The sequence below is a fragment of the Terrapene carolina genome, unplaced genomic scaffold, assembly GCF_002925995.2.
Source record: "Terrapene carolina triunguis isolate 2854851 unplaced genomic scaffold, T_m_triunguis-2.0 Scaffold88, whole genome shotgun sequence".
NCBI lineage: Eukaryota > Metazoa > Chordata > Testudines > Emydidae > Terrapene > Terrapene triunguis.
In genome coordinates, this window is record NW_020664439.1 from 46,301,466 (window position 1) to 46,327,418 (window position 25,953).

At 66.0% G+C, this 25,953-nt stretch overlaps 1 protein-coding gene across 6 annotated transcripts in view; it reads right to left on the minus strand.

The window, feature by feature from the left end:
* Positions 1-25,953, minus strand: part of TNK2 (tyrosine kinase non receptor 2) — a 62,298-nt gene that overhangs the window by 12,698 nt on the left and 23,647 nt on the right. Inside the window, exons 1-9 of one of the 6 annotated variants that reach the window (XM_026650126.2) lie at positions 25,772-25,857; positions 12,389-12,566; positions 11,988-12,058; positions 9,172-9,381; positions 8,318-8,473; positions 7,663-7,940; positions 7,074-7,200; positions 5,475-5,621; positions 4,384-4,478 (exon numbers count right to left, since the gene is read on the minus strand). In XM_026650126.2, coding sequence (XP_026505911.2) covers positions 4,384-4,478; positions 5,475-5,621; positions 7,074-7,200; positions 7,663-7,940; positions 8,318-8,473; positions 9,172-9,381; positions 11,988-12,058; positions 12,389-12,551 — 1,247 coding nt within the window. In that variant the 5' untranslated portion in view covers positions 12,552-12,566; positions 25,772-25,857. Of the gene's footprint in view, positions 1-4,383; positions 4,479-5,474; positions 5,622-7,073; positions 7,201-7,662; positions 7,941-8,317; positions 8,474-9,171; positions 9,382-11,987; positions 12,059-12,388; positions 12,567-16,047; positions 16,885-25,771; positions 25,858-25,953 lie in introns of those variants that run through there. The other 5 variants (XM_029911095.1, XM_024206319.3, XM_029911097.1 and 2 more) reach the window with 5 other exon arrangements.

Consider the following 25,953-nt stretch of genomic DNA (forward strand, 5'->3'; position numbering starts at 1 on the left):
CCGCTCCCCACAGCGCAGCGCCCCTGCCAACCCCCCCCCCACTCTCTGCAGCGCAGCACCCCCGATGGCCCCCCACTCCCCGCCGACCCTCCCATCGCTCCCCACAGCACCCCCACCAACCCCCTACTGCTCCCCACAGTGCAGCGCCCCCTAGTGCCAGGCGGGGGTGCCGGGCTCAGCACCGACCAATGGAGTGTGCCCCCTACTGAGCCACCAACATCACCCCGTCCTCAGCAGCAGCCCCACAAGCCCCCGGAGGGCGAGTCATGGGGGGAGAACACAGACCCCCTTGCAAAGCTTTCGGGGGGGGGGCGGTATTATCAATGACAGGGATTGAAGCACCCCCCCACCCCCGCAGATCCCTGGGTCCCTCCCCTGGCTGCTGAGGGAGGGGGCGCCGGGATCCCCGCCCAGGCTGAGCCTCGGCTTTCCTGGAACTACCTGTGACTCACTGCAGGCCCGGCTCAGCCCTTTTCCTGTTTACCTCTGAGCCGGGCAGGAGCCGGCGGCTGGCAGCCCTGCCTCCCGGCCCAGCCCCGGCTCCGCTCCGGGGCCCAGGATATTACTCAACGGCCGGACCCCTGAGCAAGCCGCCGGCACCAGCGCCTCCTCCCTCGCCTGGGGGAGCTGCACCCCGGCAGGACAGCCCTCCACCAGGGCCCCCATCGCTCTCCCCACTCTTTCTCCCCCTCCATCACCCAGCCACCTCCGCTCCCCGCGGGGCCAGTGCCCCATGGCCAGGAGCCCACCCCTCTGCTCTGGCGCCCCCCGCTGGGCCCATCTAGCGCCCCCCAGCCAGGACGCTGGGCCCAGCCCCGAGGGCGCAAAGTTCGCAGCCCTTCGTGTTTAATGCTGGGGGCCTGCACACTGGCCCGAGCAAAGGAGAGAACCTAACGGGCGTTAAGGTAGGTCCTGCTGTATTATTAACTTGGATTCTATTTCCCCATGAGGGCTCTGGCCAGGAGCAAATGGGTTTAACGTAGGTCCCACTGTATATACAGCCTTCCAGGGCTTGTGGGAACCATTTCCCTGAGGGATGGAGCAGGTCTGACAACGGACACAACTCGTGTCATGCCGCTGGCTGCTGTTCTCCCCTTGGGGGCTCCCTTTGGCCCTACAGGCCAGCAGCTTCTGAGTTTCATATGGCCGAGAATCCCCAAGGGGAGGGTCAGTTATCCCACCAGTCACAGACAGGGAAACTGAGGCACAACTAGACCCCCCCACACACCCAGCTTCGGGCAGGGAAGGCCGGCCCCACGCACACGGCCACAGGGAATCACGTTGCCAAGGCCGGTTGGGAGATGCCCTCGCAGCACAACCCCTAGGCAGCCGCCTTTCCCGCCCGGCAGCCTCTGCCTGCCGCAGTGCTGGGCCATGTCCTGGCTCTCAGCCAGCCGGGTCCCCTCCCAGCCCCTCAGAGCGCGGCGGCAGATGGTGCACAAGCCACCCCCCTACCGAGCCCGTCGGGCCTGGCCCGAAGCTCCCACAGCTGCAGTGGCAAAGCACGAACTCTGCCTGCTCGGGCTGGTGCTTTGGGAACAGGACGATGCCACAGGGCAGTACCACCTGCTGCCAACCGGGTTCCCGGATTCTCCACGGTCACTGTTCCGAACCACTGATACCAACGGTCCCGTGGCAAAAGCAGCACTCAGCGACCGGCATTGCTTCCCTTCCCTCGTGTCACTACTTCACCCTTCCCACCGCCCAGCATGGCCCTCCCCTTTCACAGGGGAAACTGAGGCACGGGTGGGCTGAGCAGCGTGCCTGCCACCTGCTCCCCGAGGGGTCACTGCACCGAGAACACAGACACTCGCCGTCCTGGTCCTGGGCTCTGTCCTCTAGCCCCCGCAGCCCCTTTCACAGCACACGCCAGGCCCCGGCCAGCGCTCGCCTTAGCCCCCCTCAGACCCAGCGCAGCAGAACCCCAACCCCAAGCCAGCAGGCAGTGGCCCCGGAGAGCCTGCCTTTCACCTCGGACGGGTCCGTCGGGTCTCCTGGGGAACGAGGCGTGCGCTGAACTGGCTCCTCGCTGCAGGCGGGCAGCCCAGCCAAGCCCCGCACCAGGGCCAGGGTGCTCCCGGCGTGTGGCCCAGAGAGCGTCTGCCTGGAAGTGGTTGAACCCGCCAGCTCCGGCAGCTGGAGCAGCTCAGCCCCGGCCCCAGACCATGATGCAATCGGGGCGGCGTGCACACACTGGTTCTGCATTAACTACACCCTCGCTCTGGCTCCGCTGACGAATCCCTCCCTGCAATTAAACTGCCAGCCCTCGTGCAAGAGTCATCGCCGGTCCCTAAAGACACACAGTCCTGCCTGATTCATCCCGTTTGCCGTGACGAACCGCACGGCCCCCGCAGCAGAGGCTGCTGCCCTCGGGAGAGCCGGGGCGGGGTGGGATCCCCCTCCTCGGGCTGGGAGAGGAGCAGGACGGGGGGCTGCAGGCTCGGATTCAGGGTTGCCTGCAGAGCTGGAGGGGAAAGCTGGCAGGATTCTGTGTCTACATCCCATGGGGTGTGTTCTAGACACACACACGTGTTCCCGCACAAACACCCCCTGGGTGGGATACCACCAAACGCACCATGGGGCTCTGTAATTAGCCACGTTCCTGCACTCTGCCTGTCCTGGAGCAGGGCCCCCCGGACCCGCTGCCCCCCCATGCTGAGACCCTCTGCACCTGGTTCTGCTTCTACCATTGTAGAGCCCCCGGCCCCTCCACCAGCCCCCCAAACCCTTCGCTCGGTCCTGAGAGCTCAGCATTTCTGGAGAGTCTCCAAACGCCCTGTCCTCTCTCCAGCCCTCCGCTGGGGGCCACCTGGGAATGAAGGCCCGGGATGGGCAGCACCAGTTTCTCTGGCATGCCCAGAACTCTCGACCCCTGCCCCTTGTGCCAGCACGGGCACAGGGCAGCGTGGGGGCAGGACAGCAGCAAAGCAGATGGGAAGCAGGAGGCTCCTGGGATTTAAGAGATCCCAGCTCTATTCCGGTCACGATCACCACTATGTGCCTCAGTTTACCCACCCATAAGCCACCGATCCAGCGCACAGGGGGCTTGGGGCATCTGGGACCCTCCACGCTGGGGCTAAGGAAGGAACAGCTGTTCTGTCCCCTTCCCGTCCCCGTTGCTCAGTTCTGGGAAGCCATCCCAGATTAGCCCCGGCGTGACTTCCCGCTCCCGGCGGCTCAGATAACCGTGGGCAGCGGGAGTGGCCGCGGGGGCGGGGGCGTGTGCGCCAAGGGCAGTGCTCCGGCGACACACAAGGGAGGGCAAAGGCAAACTAACAAGTGCAGCAGCACCCAGGGAAGTGACTCACCCAGGGCTGCGGGGGATGGAGAAAGGCAGAGCAGTGGCTCGCAGCATATCACGGGCGGGAAAGGCACCTGGGCACCGAGGCTCCCTCTCCAGGCCCATCCTTCGGCCCCGCAGCCGAGGGACAAGCCCCGGAGACAGGCAGGGCCAGTTCCGACGGGACGGTGTCTGACCTGGCACTGCGGGAGTGGGGTCGAGTGGTCGGAGCAGGGGCGCTGGGAGGCAGGACTCCTGGGTTCCAGTCCCAGCTCCGCCACTGACTCGCTGTGGGAACATGTGCGTAGCCCTTCCCCTCACTGGGCCTCAGTTTCCCCATTTGTGGCAGAGGGAGGATCCTCGCACTGGACCTCAGCCCCGACCTGCAGCCCCCTGTCCCCCCAGCTCTGCCATTGCCCCTCAGCCCCCTGGGCTCCCCCACAGCTCTGCCATTGCCCCTCAGCCCCGACCTACAGACCCCTGTCTCCCTCAGCTCTGCCATTGCCCCTCAGCCCCCTGGGCTCCCCCACAGCTCTGCCATCGCCCCTCAGCCCCGACCCGCAGCCCCCTGCCCCTCCCCCAGGTTTGCCATCACCCCTCAGCCCCGACCCACAGCCCTCTGCCCCCCCCACAGCTCTGCTATTGGCCCATTGCCCTTGAGCAGACACGGGCTGTCATGGCACCCGGCGCAGCAGTCTGGGGACACACACAGCTGGGGGACTAGGTAGGGCTGCGTTCTCTGCGGGCACAGCCAGGGTCAGAAGCCAAGTCTGGCCACTGACAGGCCAGGACCCCCCCGTCCAACCTGGGCACTCAGCGCATGGAGGGAAGGGGGGGCTGAGGGGAGCGGGGTGGGGGGAGGGGCCAGCCGTGGAGCCGCCCCAGGGAATGGGGGCTGAGGGGAACGGGATGGGGGGAGGGGCCGGCCGTGGAGCCGCCCCAGGGAATGGGGGCTGAGGGGAGCAGGGTGGGGGGACGGGCCGGCCATGGAGCCGCCCCAGGGAAGGGGGGGCTGAGGGGAGCGGGGTGAGGGGAGGGGCCAGCTGTGGAGCCGCCCCAGGGAAGGGGGGGCTGAGGGGAGCGAGGTGGGGGGACGCCGATACCTGCCCTCGATGACTGTGATGACGTCGTTCATCTGGATGTGCAGCTTCTCCGGCTCCTCCACGTCCTGCAGGGCCCTCATGTCCGTGGGCTGGGCCTGGGAAGGCAGAGAGCCGGTGGGGGTGAGGGCTGGCAGCGGCAGGCCCCCCCCAGAGCCGTCCATGCTACGGCCGGGCCTGACCCACCCCTTGGGTGAGAGCTCACAGCAGGAGCCTGGGCCCGTTGCGATAGGCCAGACACCCAGATCCAGAGTCCTGGGCCCCAAGTGGCCAGGCTGGCGACAGGCCAGGAAGCAGCCAACTCGCAGGAATGGAACTAGCTGCCCCAGCCAGCCCGGAGCCACGCTGCACCCTCCCTGCCCCTGAGCACAGGCCACCCCTACGGCCAGAATCCCCCCCCGGGGGGACAAGAGAGCTCCTAACAGCAACTCTGCAGTGGGGGCTGCCCCCTGCTCTCCCCACCAGGCCGCACTCCCCTCCCAGCGCCATGCTGAGCAGAGGAGGGGAAGTCTCCAGGCCAGAGGTGCCCCCGTTTGGGCACAGCACAGCTCCTTGCCAAAGGCCCACGGGGTGCTGGCCAGCGGCCAAGTTGAGTCTGTCCCCCACCAGAGCTGAGGCTGAAGACTGGGTGGGGTGGGGAGGGCAGCGCAGCCTGGCCACAGCTTCGATAGGGAGACAACGGGTCCAGCATGCACCTCTCCCCTTCAGCCTGGCTGCTCCCCCGGGGGCACATCACTTCCCCCCCCAGCTCTGCAGAGTGTAGGGGCCCGGCAGGGAGGGGCAGAGACGGGGGAGCTCCCAGGGCTCCTTCTGGCCGGCTCGGCCAGCACCTGCAGGCCCATGGGCCACACTCTGCACCTAGGCCCAGAGCCTCCCGGGAAACCAACGGGGCTGGGCCCCGGAGTTCTGAGCAGCTTGGCCCATATTTGGGCTCCCGCAGCGCTGGCCCCGACGGCTCCTCCGGGAAGGGTGGGATTTGCAGGGCCTCGGTGCCTGGCATACAGCTCTGGGGGTGATGCCTGGGCCGCATGGCACAGAGGGGCATGGACCCATGCAGGCCAGGGCCAGCCGCCCTCCCACCCCGTGCCGCCTACCTCCAGCAGGAAGTCGCGCAGGGCCACGAAGGTGGGCCGGTCCTCGGGCTTGTGCGCCCAGCATTGCAGCATGACATTGTAGATGTCCTGCGGGCAGTCCTCGGGCCGCGGCAGCCGCTCGCCCTCCTTGTCGATCTTGTGGAGGATCTGCGGGCATGGAGGGCAGACGCCGCAGTCAGGCTCAGGCATGGGGTGGGGGGGCAGAGCAGAGGGGGCTCGGGCGGCCGTGGCAGGGGAGGTGCTGGGGCTGGACGGGGTCACACCTGGGCACCCCGGGAGCAGCAGCAGAGGCAGGAGCGGAGACTGGCCAGGCGCAGGAGGAAGATTGCTCGACGGGGGTTTGGTTGAGGCGCTGGCAGAGCGGGGCGGGGCTCAGTCCTGCCCAGGAGAGGCCCGAGGGGGGCAGGGCCGGCGGGGTATTACATGGGGCTCGGCCCTCCCCGTCAGCAAGGAATCCTGCCGGGCGAGCCGCACGGATTAGCCGCGGGGCGGGACACAGGCTGGCTGGGTCAGGTGGGGGGCACAGAGTCCCCTTCCGGCGCGACCGACGGGCATCAAGCCGCCAGTGAAAGCAGGAATCAAATTGCCTGGCTTGAAGGGTGCCCCTGGGACAGGCCAGGGCACGGGCACCTGGGAGTCGTACAGCCAGGGGCAGGCACCAGCCATCAGAATTGAGGGGCCATGGGCACCCTAACCACACCACTCCTCCCTGCACGGGGGCATCGGGGCCAATGTGCGTGCCCCCCAGCCTGGAGACCCCGTTCGAACCCTGCCCTAGCTCCCAAGCCAAAATCCATCAGGCAGGTCTCAGCCCATTCCCATTTCTGGGATCTCTGATGAAGAAGGGCCAGGACTGGGCTAGCAGGGGGCTGTGGGTTGGGATTGAGGGGCACCGGCAGAGCTGCGTGTGCGGAGCCCAGGGCTGGGATAGTGGGGGGCTGCAGGTCGGGAGTGGGGCACTGCAGAGATGCATGTGGGGTGCCCAGGGCTGGGATAGTGGGGGGCTGTGGGTTGGGATTGAGGGGCACCAGCAGAGCTGTGTGTGGGGTGCCCAGGGCTGGGATAGTGTGGGGCTGCAGGTCGGGAGTGGGGCACCAGCAGAGCTGTGTGTGGGGTGCCCAGGGCTGGGATAGTGGGGGGCTGCAGGTCGGGAGTGGGGCACCACAGAGCTGCGTGTGGGGTGCCCAGGGCTGGGATAGTGGGGGGCTGCGGGTCAGGACTGAGGGGCACCGGCAGAGCTGGGTGTGGAAGAATCTCACAGCACCTGCCCCGTCAGGCACCCACAGGCACAAGCCAGATGTTCCCCTGCAGGCTCCCTCAGGGGTGCAGTGCGTGTGCCACTAGGGGACAGAAGCCCCTGAAAAAACTCCCTGGGATCTCCAGGCCCCAACGCCCCCTTGCTCTGCGTCAGCCCCTCCCTCCTCCTCTGCCAGGAACAGCCCTGGGTGGCCATAGCTCAGTGAGGCCGGCTGGGCCCGAGCGACGCTGGCTGGGCCCGGGGCAGCAATCCCCATATGCTGGGGGTAGAGGGCATCTCCCCTTCCCAGAGGGGCCAGGCCCAAGAGTGCAGGGCACGCGGTGTGGGGCCGTGCTAGGTACCTGGCTGCCGCTGAGGCCGACCCACGGCTCCTGCCCATAGGTGAACATCTCCCAGAGGGTGACCCCGAACATCCAGGTGTCGCTGGCGTGCGAGAAGGTGCGTGTCTTCAGGCTCTCCGGGGCACACCTGCAGAGAAAGGCTCGCAGTTACTGGCGCCCCCATCCAGCCTGGCGGAGCAGAGCTCCCCGCTCAGCTCCAGCCCTCCGGGGTCCCCCCACAACAGGGGCCCAGGGCCAGCCAAGCCAGCTGCCTCCCAGGTCGCCACTTCCCTCTCCCTGGAACGGCGCTGGCAGGGCAGGGACGCCCCAGGCAGACTCCACCCCAGAGAAAGCAGATACCTGCTGCCCTTTCCCCTCCACCTCCGGGTGCAGACTCTGCCACGGTCCACAGACACCACAAGGGCCAGCGCCTCGGCTTCTCGGCCTTCCCCGGCGCCCAGCTGGAGGGACAAGGAGGCATGTGGGGGGGGGGGGCACAGAGCCGTTACACAGAGCCACCCACAGCTACCGGGCCCCCCTCTGCGGGCAGGCGAGCTGGCAGGGGGTGCTGCGAGCGAAATGCACACGGCTGGCGCCGGGCGGGGCTCACCAGGCGAAGGGCACCTTGCGGTGCTCCTGCATGACGTAGTGGTCGTCGTTCTTGGGCAGCGCCCGCATGAGCCCGAAGTCACCGATCTTGACCAGGTCGCTGGAGGCCAGCAGGATGTTGCGGGCAGCCAGGTCGCGGTGGATGAAGCGCTTGGACTCCAGGTAGGCCATGCCCGTGGCGATCTGCACGGCGTACTGGCACAGCGTGGAGAGGAGGAAATGGCCCTGGTTCTTCCGCAGCCGGTCCAGCAGGGAGCCCAGCGGGGCCAGCTCCGTCACCTGGGCGAACGGGGCAGAGGGGTCGAGTCAGGCCCCAGCCCGGGAGAGTGGGATGGGCGTCTGTCCCTGCCCCACGGTGCCCCGGGGCTCTGCGCCCACACAGCCACGGCCTGGGGGTCTGTCCCTGCCCCACGGTGCCCCTGGGATCTGCGCCCACACAGCCACGGCTTGGGGGTCTGTCCCTGCCCCACGGTGCCACGGGGCTCTGCACCCACACAGCCACGGCTTGGGGGTCTGTCCCTGCCCCACGGTGCCCCGGGGCTCTGCGCCCACACAGCTACGCCCCAGGCCTAGGGGTCCGTCCCGCCTGGAGGAGCCAGCTCTCAACACCAGAGAGGCAGTTCCCCCCGAACGCCCCCCCATGCTCCCACACTCACCATCTTCATGGGGGGCGAGAGCACCACGCCGTAGAGCCGGATGAGGTTGCGGTGGTCCAGCGAGTGCATGGCGTTCACCTCCCGGATGAAGTCGTCCAGCGCCTCCGGCTGGCTCAGCACATCCGTCTTGAGACACTTCACAGCCACGCTGAGCTGCTGGGAAACACGGGCCAATGAGGACCCTGCGGCAGCTCCCACCCCAGGGGACCAATCTGCTCACCTCTAGGGTAGGCCGCAGTGGCGGGCACCGCAGGGTATAGGCAGGACATCAACACTGTGTCCTGGTATTATTCATGTATTCACACAGCCCAGGGAGGTCGCTGGACCGTGGGGCTCAGCGGGGGCTGCTCGGGCCCCCCCGCCACACCCCAGGCATGGGAATGATGGGGAAGGGGGTGGCACTGGCTGCAAAGAGTATCGGCCCCAGCACCACCTCAGGCTGGGGACCCAAAGGCAGGCCCTGCATGAAAGGAATTTGTGGTCCCGGTCCAGTCTCTAGGTCCACACGGCCCTGGGTGGTAACAGGGACAGATCCAGAGTGGAGGGCAGGGGCCGTGTGGGCCAGGAGTGAGGAGCGGTGTCGGGGGCAATGCCTGGCACTCAGGGGGTGGGCGCCCTGGCGGGGGCAGAGCCGGCTGCAGATTCGGGGGCCGGTGCGGGTGGACGGCAGCGCTGGAATCCCAGACCCAGCAGCAGCTAGTGAAACCAACTCGACGCCGATGGGGAAACTGACCAGCCTGGATTTGCTGCCCCGTGCCAGCGAAGGGCCTCAGCCAGGCAATCCTGGGCTAGCCCCATATCCTGCCCCTCGGGCCGTGTGCTGGGCTCGCCCTGGCGTGCTCTGGGCCCCTTACCGTCTTGCCGGTGGGCGTGCCCCACTCGCCGCGCCGCACCACGCCGAAGGAGCCGTCCCCCAGCTTCTCGAAGAGCGTCAGGTCCTTCTCGCTGATTAGGCAGGTCAGGGCCTGCTGCCCCTCCTCGGCGGGCGGCGGGCTGGAGAGCTTGGGGAAGGTGGGCTGGAGCTGGGGTGGGAACTCTGCCTCGGGGCGCTTCCCGCTGAACACCTGGATGGACAGACAGATGGGCGTGGGTGGAGAGACAACACCAGTCAACGCCCCATGATTCCGCCAGCATCAGGCAACCCTTCCACACACATCTGCCTCTGGCCCTGACATCAGGGACCGAGAGCCCACGGTGGGAGGAAGGTTTAGGGCAGCACCTTTATGGCAGCATGGCCTCGTGGTGTGAGCAGAGGATTGGGAGGATCCGGACTCCTGGGTTCTACCCCCAGCGCTGACTCACATCCCCGCTCTGTGCCTCAGTTTCCCCATCTGTAACAGCGGCACCTGTCTTTGTAACTGGCATCAAGGGCCAGCACGCTGAGGGAGGGAAAGGCAGCCCAGGCTGGTGTGTGAGCAGAGCCAGCCCAGAGGTGGCAGGGCCAGGACGGGCCCCGGGGCAGGGTCACAGGCCGGCCCAGAGGAATGCAGCCTGCTCCAGCCCCGTAGCGCACGCCGTTGGGTCTGGCCAAGTTACGAACACCCCCGGGGCGGCATCGCACCAAAGCCCTCGTGGTAGGCAAAGGGCAGGGTGGCTCCAAGCACTTCTCTAGCTCTGTCCTTGGCAGTGTTCTCTAGTGCCCCTCACCCATGAATCCACAGCACTTAACCTGCGGTTGCCTCTCTGAGCCCACCAATGCAGCTGCCTCTGGGGTGGAGCACGGCAGCTGTTGAACAGCACACAGCAAAGCTACCCAGCAGTTTGAGACGGAAAGAGGAAGATAGTGTATCAGCGGGAGTCAATGCTGACCCTGTGCTGACTTGGGGTGCTCTCCCGCCCAAGTCAGTGCTGATGCCAATGCCCCATTGTGGCACTAGGGGGTCCTGGCCCCAGGGAGCGGCATGAGTGACTTAGCAGGGGGCGCTGCCGCTTCCAAGTTAGCACTAAGCCCAGCTCCCCAGTGGGGTGTGAGGAGATGCCCTCTTTCAGATGAGCCCTGGCCAGGTGCCCAGGCTATGACAGTCCCCTTTGCGCTGATTTCCCCGGGAGTTTCAGCAGGATGCGGATGTTCCACCACTTCCTGTCCCCGGCTGCCCAAGTGCTGCTGGGTACTGATACACAGCTGCCATGCTCTGCCCCAGAGGTGGCTGCATTTCCCTGCAGACAGCCTGTGCTACTGCTGAACGGGTGCCAGCCCAGAACGTATTGCTGGGCTGATGCCAGGCTCCATGCTCCGGACGGCCCCAGAATGCTTCCTACCTCGGTCCCACTCTGCTGACCCTGCTGCGTCCTCCTTTGGTCTGTGCCCATCGTCTTGGCTCGAGACCCAGCTCTCCATGGCAGGGACCACAGCCCTTGGTGTGCCACGGACGTGTGGGTGAGAACGAAAGCTGGGTGCAAGCCACGGGCAGTGTGAATGGCGGCTGGGCAGAGCGCTGGCTGAGACGCCCATTTGAGTCAGGGGGCAGCACCCTTAGGCCCCCCCAATCTCACGGGGCTGGCATCAGAGCGCACCCCCTGGGAGCCGACAGACTCGCTGCACCCTGAGGGGACGCTCTGGGGCACTGTGTGCACGCAGCACCAGGCAGGGATGCGTATTCGGCTACTTAACGCTTAATTGGCTTCCAGGGGCACAGACCGATCACCAGGGGAAGGAATTTCCTGCCTGCCCCTCGGGCAGAGGGGCACTCACCAATGCTCAGTGACACAAGCAACCCCAATCTGAATGCCATCACCCAGCCAGCAGTGGGCACGCCAGAGCCGGCCCCAGCCAGCCAGCCAGCCAACCAGCAAACTGACCGTCCGAGCTGCGCCCCGCAGGGTGCCCCGTGCACGTCGGGGGGCAGCCGGTCGCTGCCCTTGCGCCCGGTCACTGCAATCCACGACCTCGCGATCAAAGGACCCTGCAGCCGCTGTCAATTTCTGCCAGCCACCCACTTCTTCCCGAACTAATGCCAGGGCTGGGAAATGAGCTCCCCGTCCCAGAGCCCCATTTTCCGAGAACTGGCCCCCTCCTCCCACACAGGATTCCCACATGGTGATACAGGCCCAGTTTCCGGCCAGCTGGGCGGCGCCACAGATAACGGCAGGACTACATTTCCCAGCAGGCTCTCTGCCACCCACGTCTTTCCCCTGCTCTCCAGCAATTGGCAGAGCGCCTCCTGGCCCCAGCCCAGGCGAAGGTTGCCAACCCTCCAGGATTGGCCTGGAGTCTCCAGGAATTAAAGATTAATCTTTATTATGTCATGTGATGAAATCCCCAGGAATGTCCAACCAAAATTGGCAAACCTAGCCCAGGATGTTCCCCTCTGAGGATCCTGCAGAGAGCCTGGCTCGGGGGCGTGGGGAGCTTCCCTACCCCTCAAAGCAGGGGGACAGACAGCGGCGAGGGCTGTGGGCGGCAGCAGATGGCGCCGCCGCTGGGCATCTAAAGCCACCGGGCCAAATTCCAGCCTTCACTGCCCTGCGCCCAGCAGGGCTGTGCTGGTGTGTCTGGGGCACTCTCTGCAGCCTCAGGCCAGTCCTGGGGCCGCTCTGCGTCTCCCCATCTGTGAAATGGAGCTGCTGGTGCCAGGGCTCTCGCCCGTGAATGGCCCAATACCCGCATGGCACCAGGCTGCTGCGCCAGCTCCCCGCTCCACATCCCGGGGTGCCCCTTCCCAGGCGTTACCTTGCTCATCCACGATTTGCGCTTGCACATGGCTTTCCTGCGCTTCACGGCTTCCCACAGCCGCCGCTGGCCTGCAGAGACAAAGGATGGTCACAGCGCTCGCCCCGCTCCCTCCTGCGGCACCCCTTGGCCAGCTCCAGAGGGGAATCTGCCTCCACCCCAGCCCAGAGCAGTCAGACCCCGCAAGAGGGAGCCCAGCAGGACTTTCTGGAGGATCACGGGCCCTGCTGGAGAGGTGTTAACCCTACAACAAACCTGGAGCCCCAACAACAAAGCCATGTGATCCGGGAGCGGGGGCGGGGGGGACGGGACCAGCAGAGACAGATGCAGCGTTGATTGCTGGTGAGGGAGGAGCAGCTTGGGGGCTGGGGGTGTGGGAGGAGGTCAGAGGTCATACGCACCAGGCCGCCCCATGCCGATCTTCTCCAGATCTTCATTTTTGACGTACTCGAAGTGCGAGAGGCGGGTGACGTTGAGGTCGTCGCGGATGCGCAGGAAGTACTGCTGGAGCTGCACCTCGGTCAGGAGCTCCAGGAGCCAGTCTGTGCCCTCGTCCGACTCCATGCTACAGGGCAGCGTCTGCAGAGACCAGAGACAGCGGGGTTAGGGGGCAGCCAACGGCTCAGGGCACTGACTGACCTGGCTCAGCACACGCCAGCCGGGGAACCCGGCTCCCCCGAACGGCTGCCTGGGCCCCAGTTGGAGGCATCGCTAGCGTGGGACGTACTGCTCAGAGGGTGTCCCAGGCTCTGTAGGGCTAATAGTGACCGGAGAGTCTCCGTTACCTGCGCCGGCTGAAGGGCTGCAGGCTGGTCACAGTGGCAGCAGCAACGTCGCTGAGCAGCCGGGGATGGGCACACCTGGCTATACTACACACCCTGCCATAACCAGGACAGGCAGAGCCAGGGGGTCAGAAATTCCCGGGGGCTGGATTCTGCCCCTGGAGAAGCCAGTGAGACTTTGGCCATCGCCTTGTCCAGGGACAGGATCCACCCCAGAGCCGGCAGGGCCGTCCCAGTGCCACCGAGGTCGAAGCAGAGACCTCGCTGTGGGGGGACTGGGACAGACAAGGAGAGGGGATCTGCGGCTACATGAGGCCTTCAGAGGTACCAGGGCACCCCACTGCCTGCAGGGGGCCGGACGAGGTGCCAGCAGCTGCCGGGCGGGCTATGAGGAGCACTGCCAGCTAGCCCCCTCACCGCTCAGCAGGGCATAACAAGGGGTCAAGTGACAGCCCCTTTCCCAGCAGAGAGTCACCCTTCCGCCCCAGCCGGCCGCTCGGCTCCTCCGCCACTGGCATCTGACCCGGCAGGCCGAGGCCCTCTCCTCCTGCCAGCCCCACGTGCCCGGGCAGTGGCTGGCATCTGGGGGAGATTTCACTCCAGAACTAAACCCCACAGTGCATGACTGCCCAGGGGGCTTTGCCACCCGTGGGGATCCCAGTCCACGGCCCTGCAGTGCCCAGCACATCAGCCCCCACCCTGGCTAGGACCCCTGGGCATGACGGGCGCCATCCACAAGGGTATGAGAGGCAGAGAAGACAGGCCCTATCCACCCCACCAGGACCCAATGGGAGCCCCGTCCCCCCGACATACGTCAGCCAGGCACCAGGGATTGGGTCACTGCTCCCTGCCCTGCCCCAGGGCCACCCCACCACGCTCCAGATCAGATGCAGCAGTGCACGCTGGGAGCAGCAGCCCCTCCCCCCTGCCATGTGCTCACACCCAAGCCTGTTGCATGCTGGGAGCTGCTGCATTCCCCCTCCCCCTGCCACCATGGGCCGGGCCCCATGCTCACGGGCAATGCCCGGGAGAGGGGAACCCTGGCTGAGACGTGTGCTCATGGGGAGAGCTCAGTCAGGTTGCGATGCTGCAGCTTGTGCAGACCTGGGATCAGCTCCTGACCCTGGCTGCAGGGGAGTGAGTGGGCAGAGCAGCGGGGAAGGGGCCAGGAGGTTTTGCTGCCCTCCCCAGCGGCCAGATGGTGCCCATTGGCATCCCCCCGCCCCGCGAGCGAAGGGCCTGGTTATCAATAGCACAGAGAGGGATAAAAGCACAGCTGCGCTACGCCGCTGCAGCTAGCCGGGGTGCCAGGCACTCACCCTGCCGCCCACCAGGGCTCAGCACCCCCTGGCACCACCGACGCACGGCGCTCCAGCCAAGGCACGGGCGGATCTGCTTCCCATGCCCATGTTTGGGATGGAAACTGGAGACGACAGGTCTGGGTTATAAAACAGAGCATGTGCCCCCCTCCCACCCCGATCCGGGCCCTGCGGCCAGCGGGGGCCTGGGCACGTGGGCACAGATGTCCCGCGCTCCCTGCTCCATAGCCAGGTTCTGGCGTCCCCTCAAAGCCAGCCTGTTCCTGGGCCTGTCTGTCCGTCCCTGGCGGCATCTGTCCACAGCCAGCTCCACCTCACGAGCGGAGGGTCTGCTCCCTGTTCTGAGTGGCAGGAAAGGCTGGCACGGACCACAGGGCTGCGCGGGGACATGGCTCGCGGGCAGTGTTTACTGAGGGGGACAAAATCCCCCTGGCATCCTGCACCCCCCAAGGTCGTCACAGGCCAGGCCCAGGGCAGCGCCCAGTTGGGCACCCTTCCTGTCCCCACTAGGGACTCACCAACCACTTGGGCAGCACGGCTGTGCTGATCCGCACCCAGCAGCGATGAGACCCCTCGGGGGCCGACTCCCAGAGGGGGGTGACCCCAGGCTGGCTCTGCAGGGGCCACGAGCTCCCAGAGGGGGCTGTTCCCTGATGTCTAGAGAGGAAACCTTCTACTGCCCCTGGAGGTATGGGCTGTCTCCCCGATGCTCCTTCCGTGCCCCATGCACCCTGACATCTGCTCCAGAAACGACACGGCAAACCGGGAAAGCACCAGCCCTGCCCGAGCCAAGCCACTGGGGCTGCCCCTGGGTGGAGCGAGCAAGGAAGAGGCAGGATCCCTTTGCGCCCCACACCCATGGGCCCCTCCAGCCACAGAGCTCAGCTGCCCTGCAGTCACCGTGCTGGGCAGAGCTCTTCAACGACTGATGCCTCCCGCTGCTGATCTGCCCTGTCCGGTCTCCTTCGCCCGCCTGTTCCATTTCCAGACACGTGCCTCCCACCTGCACTGCCCTTCACGCCACCCTTGGACATGCTACAACCCGGCTGGCTCCAGCTACGGCCTGGCTGCGTCCCCTGGCTCCCCAGCTGAGCTCTGCCATCAACCTCGGACAACCCACGCTGCCAGGAGAACCCCTCCTCTGGGCACAGGCAGCACTGCGGCCACGACCTCCCACTGTAAGGTCTTCGGGGCAGGGCCCACCTGGGTCTGTGCAGTGCCTGGCGCCATGGGGGGCTGGGTCATACAGTGATCGAGAAGCAGAAGACAGGGTGTTCCCTCCCTCCCCTCCAGTGGGACCCAGCACCTCGCCCCCCTCCCACTCCATCCCGGGACCCTCCCAACTCTCAGTTTGCAGCACCTCCAATCTAGGGGGCCAATCTGAGCCCCCTAACACAGACACACACACACACCCCCGCCATCCACAGACATAGCCCGGGGCTGGGGCTCTGTCTCCGGAGCTCTTGGGTTACAGCCAACAATTAAAATTCCCCGCAGTATAGTCTGGTCTAAAAATACGGAGGGTGGGTGCGGTCAGCCGCCAGCCGGGGCATGGCCAGTGTCCCAGCTCCTGTAGGGTGTGTGTGTGTGGGGGGGCAGTTGCCCCATTGCTAAGCTGGGGCACAGCCCAACACATGCGGTGAGGTGCAAGGGACACATGGAGCAGGGAGCCCCAAGGATAGCGCAGGGTTCCCTGCAGCCGCTAGCCAAGTGGGGGGCGTCCGAGCTCTGCCCCTGCGAGGGGGAGGGGCTAGGGCTCTGGGCGGTGTCCGACTGGGTGGGCCAGACAGTGCTGTGTGCCATCCCAGCCACAGCCCCCCCATCCCACAGCCCCCCAGGGCTCGGCTCACTCTCCGTGCCATGCAGCGGCCAGGACAGAGCAGCCAGGATGAAGGGGCTGGACACAGATCCGACGCGTCGAGGGACTCACCCCTGGGAACCGAGCCGAAATCGACTTACGCGATAGACCCAGAAACGGGCCAGGAACGGGAAGGAGCGGCGCAGCACCTCGAAGCGACGCATCTCTCCTCTGCCACGCTGGGCACCGGTGGGAACAGGGGGCTGTTGGCTCGGGGAACCCCTATTCTCTATGCCCCAGTCACTGGCGCGAGGGGGACCAGGTCAGAGGAGAAGGGCCCTTCCAGGATTCCCACCGGGGCCACGGGCATTACACGGCTGTCACTGGTTCCCTGAGAGCCGGTCCTGGCGGCACGCTGGAGCTCCGGGCTGGGTGAGGGGCTGCTGTCCCCGCATGCCCTGCCCAGCATGTGGAGCGCAGCCACAGCCTCTAGACAGAATAAAAGGATCCCGCCCGGCGAGAGGCGAATCTCCCAGGAACCTGCATGGGTGTCATCCCAGATCAGCCCCTCACGGGCTCTCTGTGGCACCCTGGCCAGCCCGCTGCCCCTGCGACATGCCAGGTGGGTGGCAGTCTGCCAGGGCCCCGCAGGCACGCATGCTCGGCTCCACTGCGTGGGGACAGCTCCTCCGTAAAACCCAAACGGTGGATCAGTAACCGGGGGGAGCCCGGGCAGCTGGCTGGAGTGCAGCGTCACGGCACGGCTGAGTCTGACATCCGCGCAGAGGGGCCGCGAGACATCGGCAAGTCTTTGAGACGCAATTTAAAGGCTTCTCTGTCCAAAAAACCGGAATCCTCCCGCGGGCGCCGAGCTCTGTGGTCCCCGCAGCCGAGAGGCTGTTCCTGCTTTCGCGGGCCGGACACTGCAGGGCTTGTGTGTGTGTGTGTGTGTTTGTCTTGAGCCCACCCCCCTTGCTCTGCTCCGGTCCACGGTGGCTGGCTCCCACCCTCTCTCCCCGGCCGCCAGCTTGGCTGGAACAGAGACTCGATGGTATTTGCAGGGAACACTTTTTGATCGGCAGCCAAGAGGTCAGATTTAACTGCGGGCTGGAGAGGCTGTTTCCGGTGGGCCTCTGGCTCGGGATTTCACACAGCTCCACAGTCTCCTGCACTCTCACTTAGCCCTCCAACAAGGCACCCTATCTCCAGGCCTCTCCCGTGCATCTCCCCGCGACACCCCCCAGCCCGCTCCCAGTCTGCACCGAGGAAAGGAAAATCTCGGCCCGCTCGCGGCGACCTGGATATCCGAGCCGCAGCGTTCACATTCCCCGGAGGGTTTATTTTCGCTCGCTTTGGCCAGGCTCGGAACCACCGCTCAGCTCAGCTCTGAGCCCTGCTATGCAGAAGCCAAGATGACTGGGAGCCAGGATTCTATTTCTGGCTCTGCCATAGAAATGCTGCTTGGCCTTGGAAAAGGCTGTATGCCTCAGTTTCCCCATCGGGAGAAAGCTACTAACCCAACTGGCAGGCCGCGTTATTAGTGTGCCTCCAAGAAAAGGCATTCCTGGGCCCACATACCCTGGTGACAGGCACACGCGAAGCACTATTAGTCAGTAAACACCCCATGTAAATGTGGGAATCTCTCCCCCAGGCATCACTGAGATCTGCCCACTGTAGCCTCATGCACTAGGCCCCTGAGGGCTCCAGGAGCCCCTGGGCTTTCGACGTGAGCCCATATCTGCTCTCTGGGTGCACACAGCGCCGGATGGCACTACCCTACCAAACAGTGCCCCCCACGAATCTCTGCCTGCGGCCAGGGCTCTGCAGCGCACGGTTCGGCTGCCCGAGCCTGCTGAGAGACGGAGGTTGAGAAGGGAGCCCCCAGACCAACCCCTGAACTAACCACTGCCCACCAGGGAGTACACAGAGGAGGACCTGCTGTAGGAAAGGGCCAGTGAGCAGCTGAGTCACAAGAATCCCCCCTTCTCTCCCAGGCAAGGCCCACGTGTTCATTAACCCCCAACTGCCACCAGCCTCTCGCTGCGCCATGGCCCTTCTCCGCCTTCTTCTGCCCCAGGGACGTCTGGCTAGGACCAGGGCCAGAGACACCATTGCTCCACCGACCTCCAGTGAAATCAGGGAGCTCCACGCACCTCCAGGGCTTCTGTTCTTGGGGAGTCCCTCAGCTCCTGCGGCCCATTCCCAGCCCCTCAATTGGCTTGGTAGCAACTTCTCTTCCCCGCCCAGACCCCAAGCAGCTCTCAAAGCCCAGGCTGAGCCCGAGCCCCCTTCCAGCCACACACAAACCCGTCTGGTACTGGGTCCGAGGACCCTGCCAGGGGGTGGGTCAGAGCCCGAGGCCTGCCAGATCTGGAGTCCAAGCCCTGCCATTTTGCAGTGTGGATGCAGCTGGAGCCGCGGAGCCGAGCCAGGATGGACAGGATAGCACGGCTGGGACCCTCAGGTTACAATGCCGGGAGGACGCACAGGCTGGGAACTGCGAGTCCCAGGAGCCGGCTGTACAATGCCAGGTGGATGTCCCCAGGGAGGGAAGGAGGCAGGCCACAGCAGGGCGGGGCAGGAACTCTGCAGCTGGCCCTACAGAGCTGGGCCACAGGCATGTGGCTGCCCTGGGCCTGCTCAGAGCCTGGGAGCTCCCAGGAGACAGCAGAGTGGGGGGGTGGGGAGGAGAGGAGAGCATCCCTTCAGTCCTAAGGTGGGGGGGGGAGTGAAGGCTGGCTTCACGGCCGGGTGTTGGCAGGGCTGGCCCCAGCTGCTCTGGGTACAGGGACAGCGTGGGTGAGAAGAGCGCTGGCCAGCCCCTGCTGGAGAGACCCCAGTGCGCCATGCACCCAGGGGCAGGATCTGCCCCCGTACGGCTGCAGAGAACTGGGCAGCAGCCAGCCCTGCCGCCCTCGGGCCCGCACAGCGCCCGGCTGAGCGACTGGCCCCCGTGGCCGTGTGAGCCCAGCTAGGCCCAGGTCTGAGCACTGAGCATCACCAGCCAAGGGGATCTCGCAGCCCATCCGCAGCCCCCGCCAGCTGGGACGGGGCTGGTCCCTGCTTCTCTGAGATTCAGCCTGGGAACTCGGCCAGGTCACGCCAAGGAACGTCCCCCCCTCCCCAGCTGCGTTTCCTGTGTTCCCCCCGCCCCGCGCACCTGCCAGATGGCTCAGTGTGGGGGCTTGTCCCCGGTCCAAGCCGGGGGAGCAGCACTGGCCTGGCTCCCTAACACTGCGTCCTTGTCTTGCCCGAGGTTCCAGCCGGTCCCGCGGGAGAACAGCTGGCTGAGGGCACAGCCAACGGCTCCATGGAGATCGCTGGTGCCGTGAGAGAGAAGAGCCCGCGCCATGTCCAGACCCTGCCCTGCCCTCACCCCACAGCCCCCCAGGGCCTGTGTGCCCAGCTGCGGCCCCTGCTCCGGAGTAGGGGGGCTGCTTTCCGACCTCTCCTGCCGAAGGGGGGGGGGGGGTGGAAGAGAGCTTGGCCCAGCCGGATTTCCCCAGATCAAACACCTGGTAGGTTTCATACCCCTCGGCCCGCATCTTCAGCACCCGTTGCCAGACGTGGGGCCAAGATTACCTCGTCCGCAGCACAGCGCCCCCTGGCACTGCACTGGGGCCAGCACCGACTGAGGGGAGAGCGCCCCCTGCTGAGCCCCCCACTCCCCGCAGCACAGCACCCCCTGGCACTGCACTGGGGCCAGCTCTGACTGAGGGGAGAGCGCCCCCTGCTGAGCCCCCCACCCTGCTCCCCGCAGCACAGGGCCCCCTGGCACTGCACTGGGGCCAGCTCCAACTGAGGGGAGAGCGCCCCCTGCTGAGCCCCCCACTCCCTGCAGCACAGCGCCCCCTGGCACTGCACTGGAGCCAGCTCTGACTGAGGGGCCAGCGCCCCCTAGTGCCACGCTGGGGTACTGGGGCAAGCACTAACTATGGGGCCAGCGCCCCCTAGTGCCACGCTGGGGTACTGGGGCCAGCACAGACTGTGAGCAAGCTCCCTGCTGTATCCTTGTTGGCAGCCGAGAGCACCTAGCCCCTTGCAGGATCAGCCCCCACCTCCAAACTCCTCCTCTTGTCGCCGGCTGGGTCTTACCCATGGTGCTTTGCACACACGGGGAGTCACTCAGGGGCCGTGCTCAGGGTTTGACCATCCCGTCTGCAGCTCCCCCAAACCTAGCGCAAGAGGGGGAGTGACGGGCACCTCGCAACCGAGCTGGGCTGCCAAGCCAGTCGCCTTCGCGCCTGGCCCCCAGCACTCTCCTTCCCTGGGGCGGCTGCAGCTGCCACCTGGCCAGGCAGGCGTGGGGCTGCAGGCTCCCAGGCGGGCAGGTGTCAGCGGGAGTGGGCTGAAGGTTTGGGGCTGGCACTAATTCCCACACATCTGACTCCCACAGCTGAGCCCCCACCCGACCCTCAGCAGCCCGCACGGCTCATTGTCTTCCATGCGCCGCTAGCCCTTCGCACACACACACAGGCTGGCGTTGCTCTTCGCAGTCTGACCCCCCTGTCCCCGATCCTGCCACGCTCTGCTGAGCCGGGAACAGTTAATGGAACAGCTGCGCGGCCCCCTGGGGGCACGGCCCACGTCCGGGCCCTGCACTTAGCTGAGCCGCTGTAGGAATTCGGGCGCAGCGAGCCAGGGGACGCCCTGCCTGGCCCTTTGGGGCACACGGGGGAGCCGAGCAGCATCATACGGCCCTGCCCCCCCTCTCCAAACACAGCAGCAGGTGGGCGAAGGCGGAGCAGGGCTAGGGGCTGAGGCCCGCAGACTCATTGCACTATTCCCAGCCTGGAGCAGCTCGGCCACCAGCCCAGCCCCAAAGCCACAGCACGGTCGCTGCCCCACTTCCTAGAGATGGGGGCATCCCCCCAGGGTCTGCACGGGCCCGATGCAGCCAGGGGCTGAGCGCCTCCACCCCCATGCTGCAATGTGAGGCGAGGAGCAGGAGCCTGGAGGGGATTTTCAGCCGCACTGCGCGGGGGGAGGGCAGCCGGCCAGGAGCAGGTGTCTCCTGCTTCCCCTATTACACAGCGCCCTGCAGCTGCGGCGAGGGGCTCATTGGCATGCAGGCCCAGGCAGCACTGCGGGGAGGGGGGCCAGCTCCGGGCTGCCAGGCACCGCCATGCCAAGGGCAGAGCAAGGCCAGCCCCGGATGCAGGGGATTCCCCGCCCCTACCCCAGGGCCAGCGTGCTGGGGGGCACAGGCTGGCACAAAGGGGGGCTGGGACACAGGCTCCCAGCTGGCCCCATGCCACGGCCACAGAGGAGATTCTCTCCCGCCAACCCCTGCTGCAAATACACTGCAGCTCTGCGCCCGCGAACATGCAGGCCAGCATCTGAGCCAGCCTCCCGTGCAGTTGGCACGGCCCCAAGCCTCAGGCTACACAGAGGGCAGACCTGCTACCCCCCACCACAGGCAGTGCAGGCTAGTGGGCAGAGCACACGCCTGGGAGGCGGGAGGAGAGGACAGGGGCCCAGGAATTGGCAGCCTTGGTTTCAATTCCCTGCTCTGCCGGACTTCCTGGGTGACCTTGGTCAAGTCGCTCCGTGCCTCAGTTTCCCCAATAATGCCCCTGCTCTGCCTCCCGGGGGGTGGGGGGGCTGATGGCTGTGGGTCTCTGTCAACCGAGCACAGCCCTGCTGAGAAATGGGCCTGACGGCGGGTGAGCAGCAGCGCAATGGGAAGGGGTTAAACACAGAGTGCAGAGACAAATCCCCACAGTGCCCTGGCCCCGCCCGGATTCCAGCCTGGGCATTGGAGCCAGGAGCACTCCACAAGAAGCCAACTGAGGGGCTCCAGGCGGCAGCACCGTCCCCACCCCACGGCAGTGATGGGGCCAGACGCTGCTCGCCCCAGGACCTCCCCGCTGCTCCCACAGCCTGCCACCAGCCACGAGCAGCTGAGTGAGGGAACAGAGGGAACCACGCAGGCCCCATCCTCTCTCTGGGCCCAGCCACCAGCCGGCAATGCCATCTCCCCCCACGCCTGGCCTGGGAACCCAACAGGTTCTACAGGCAACCTGGCTGCTGGCGGCACCGATGGCCCTGGGCGGTGAAAGCGTGAGACCGGCCCAGCCCTGACCACGCGCTCAGCGTTGCCCCATGACTTCTCCCAAGGCCGGGCCATGCAGGAACCGTTCAGCAGCCAGCCAGACCCACCCCCCCCCTGCCGCGTCCCCGTGCCGCTCATAGACAGACCCCCCCACTCCCCACCACTCACAGACAGCGCCCCCTTCCCCGCTACGTCCTCCCCACTCCCTGCCACTCACAGACAGCATCCGCCTGCTCCCCACCATTCACAGAACCCGCCTGCTCCCCACCACTCCCTACTGCTCAGGGACAGTGCCCCTCCCGCCACATCCCCACCATTCACAGACAGCACCCTACCAGCCACATCCCCTCCTGCTCCCCACCATTCACAGACAGCACCCTCCCAGCCACATCCCCCCCTGCTCCCCACCATTCACAGACAGCACCCTCCCAGCCACATTCCCCCCTGCTCCCCACCATTCACCGACAGCACTCTCCCAGCCACGTCCCCCGCTGCTCCCCGCCGACTAGACAGCGCCCCTACCATCATAAACCCACCACACCCCACCCCCTCTAATGTACCCCACATACACCCACTACACGCCACCCCCTCTAAACACCATACTCCCTACATACACCCCTCCCTTCCCTAACACCACCTCCCAATACGCCCACACCCCTCTACACAATACAACCCTCCCCTCACACTGCCCTTCCCCCCACCTCTCCAGAAGCAGGAAGGCTTGTGGGTCCCGGCCCTGGTGGTGGCGCTGGCTTTGCAGAGCAGACTGCGAGGGATGTGGAGGGGGCATTTCCCATCCTATTCCAGAGGCCTCTCTGCCCCGGGCCTTGCTGCCTGGGGAGGAGCTGTCTCCCAAGCCTCTCTGCCCCCTTAAGAACTCTGGGTCCTTGCTTCCCCAAGCCCTTTACAAACAAGATTAGCCTCACAACCCCCAGGTGGATATCACTGCAGGTGGGGAAACTGAGGCACAGAGTAGTAGCCAATCAGTTCATTTTCTCGTTCATTTATTGTGTGGTGGGTGATGTTCTGGCTGACGAGGCCGGGTCACCTACAGTCACTGTGTGCTAAGCAGATCTGAGGGCAGGCTCGTGGAAAGGAGAAGTTATGCCCCAGGTACTCAGCTGAGGCCTGTAAGAGTTCAGCTGAGCCCTAGGGGGCCAAAGGCGTAAGAAACTCTTGACATAAGGAGGTGCCCAGAGAGTGACGCTATGCCACAGGACCACGAGAATGTGCCAAGAGGGGATGTTAAGAAAAATTGACCGCAATGTACTGTGGTAACATCTCTTCCGACACGTGTCCTGACCGCAGGCTACACACTGTGCGTAGAATACAAGGAGCTACAAAATCAGATAAATCCAACATGGCGAAGCCCAAGTGAACAGCCCTCAGTCAATGCTGCCAGCCTGCAACAGCACTGGAGACGCCCAATGGCAATGGAGGGGCGCCCGCTTCTGGCAGGGGCTGGCCCTGGCCCTCACTCATCCACCACTCTGGGACGACTGGACTCATTCTTTGATCTCGGGCGAGTCCCTCAGGCCAGAAGCCGGCACGGTGACAGGCTGGCCACTGCTTTGCTGCCACTATTTCCAGGGCTCCCACTGGGGCCTGACTCTCTGAGGTGCCCAGCCTGCGTGGCACCTCAGAGCGCACCCCAGGGCACTGTCTGCTTCCAAAAATACTGGCCTAAATGACTCGCCCATGGTCAGATGGCAAGTGTGGGGATAGGACCAAGGAGTCCTGTGCCCAGCCCCACTCCTCCAACCACTAGGCAAAACTCCCTCCCTGGGTGAACAGGGCCAGTTGCTTTAAAACACGCCCAACACACAAAAGGAACAAGGTTCCCAGCTGGCGTGAAGCAAACAGAAGAATGGAAAGGGCGTGGGGTTGGGAGGAACGGGGGGGGGGCATTGGAATTCACCAGCCGCGAGGGCACACACCTCACCCCACACGGCCGACTGCCCGTGGCCAGCACCTGCTCACGCTCCTCCCAGCAAACGCAGCTGTGCAGCGGGTCCGACTGCACCTCAGGGGGAGCTGGGAGCCCACCAATGCCCCGGTGCCCGGGGACAGGAGCCTGGGGCCACTGCTGCATTTTCTGCACTTCAGACAGACTAGACCCAGGCATTTGTGGCAAGAGGCAGGGGAAACACGCTCCCATCGCGCCCTGCTAAGAGCTCGTTGGCATGGTACAGCCTGGATCCATCAGCACACGCTGGGCCACACACCCCAGTGCCGCTCCAGCGCGCCCAGCCCTGCACGGGAACGACCCAGCCCTGCCCATTTCCGTGAAACAGCTGGAGGCCTGGACTTGGTCCAAGACCGCAGATGCAGTGAGCTGGCGGCCCGGCTGCGCGCTACCTTGGCATCCCCCCCAGGAAGGGCATGGGGTCTTGTGACTGCAGCCCCCATCCCCACAGCTCCACACGCCCACCTGGGGCGCTCGCCTAGCAGGGCATCCATAGCCCTCAGGGGAGGCTGCTCCTCCTAGCACTGACCCCTGGCTCGGGTTCCCAGGAGCGCACGTCAGAGAGCAGAAGCGCATGGGACTGCTCAGGCCAGGCAGCCCCCACCACTGCCCTGGGGCAGAGCCTGGCCCAGCAGAGCCCAGCCCAGCTCGCTCCACCTTCCTCTATCCCTCCCCCACGCACCTGGTGCCCCTTGAATCCTGTGCCATGCTGCCCGCTCTCCCCACCCCCTGCCTGGAACGGCCGGGCCCGGGGCCAGGGATCCAGCCACTCTGAGCGTGCTCCCCTCCCTGGATGCAGCAGAGCCAGGCCCGGGCTAGCCAGGCTTCCAGGATGCTTGGTCCTGGGCTGGACAGGGCAGGCTGCAGCCCCACATGGGGAGCCGATTGCCTCCTTCCAAGGCAGTTCTTCACCTGTGCTTTAGAAAACAGGGGCTTGAGCACACCAGGCCCTGGACTAACTCCCCACACGCTGCCCACTCCTGTACCTGCCCCCCTCCCGCTGCTCCTGGGCTGGGCCCCTCCACCCACTGCCTGGCAGCTCACCTCAGTCCCAACCCACAGCCCCCTGCTGCTGCCGCCGCCCTGAACTCCCCTGCACCCTGATCCCCCGCCACACACATCCCTGCCAGTGCCCCTCAACCCCGATCAGCAGCTCCTGCCATCCCCGCTCGGAGCCCCCTTCCCCCAGCTGCACCTCAGTCCAGACAGGCATCGCACTGCCAGCTGTGCCAACCCATGGGGCAGTTTGCTCTGTGCCAGGCTAGGAAAGGCCCAGATTCACGGGGGCTGGGATCCATCTGGGTCTGAGCACAAGCTAGCAGTGGGGAGGGCTGGCGCTGAACTGACCAAGCTGCTGGGGGCCGGATCCAGATGGTGCCCCGGGGCAGAGAGCCCTGCCCCTGTCCTCTCACCCAGGACAGCCAGGCTGCACCCAGAAGCCCCTCGCCCGCGTTTCAAGGAGGAGGCCGCATGTCCTAGTGGGATTAGAGAGCCAGGACCCCAGGTTCTCGCTTGCTGGGGCACATCACAGCCCCTCTTTGTGCCTCAGTTTCCCCAGCTGTCAAATGAGGAGAACAATCCCCCGGCTTTCGGGAAGGGCCACGGCGCCGGACTAACAGCGCAGTCAGGCACTAAGACGAGGAGGGGCCCTTTGCCCCCCTGCCCCCCACCATCCCCGAAGGCCCAGCAGCCTGCATCGGATGGGACGGGGGTTAACTCCTTGGGGGGACAGGGACTCTCCGGGGGGCGCGGCTACCCCAGGGCCCTACAGAACCAGGGTCGCCCCCAGCAGCTCGCCCAGCGCCCCCGCCCCGCTCCCCGGGGAGCTGGGGGCCCGCGCCCGGAGGGGCCCCGCGGTACTGACCCGCTGGCAGGGCGCTGCCCGGCTGCCCAGCCCGATCTCCCCAGCGCCCCCCGGGGAGAGCCCGCCGGGCCCCTCGTCTTCCCCCCGGCCGGGGCCCGGGCGCTGGTCGTGGGGCGCCTCCCCCATGGGGCGCGGGGACCCCGGCGCCTGCCCGGCTGCCGGCTCCCGGGGCTGCCGGGCAG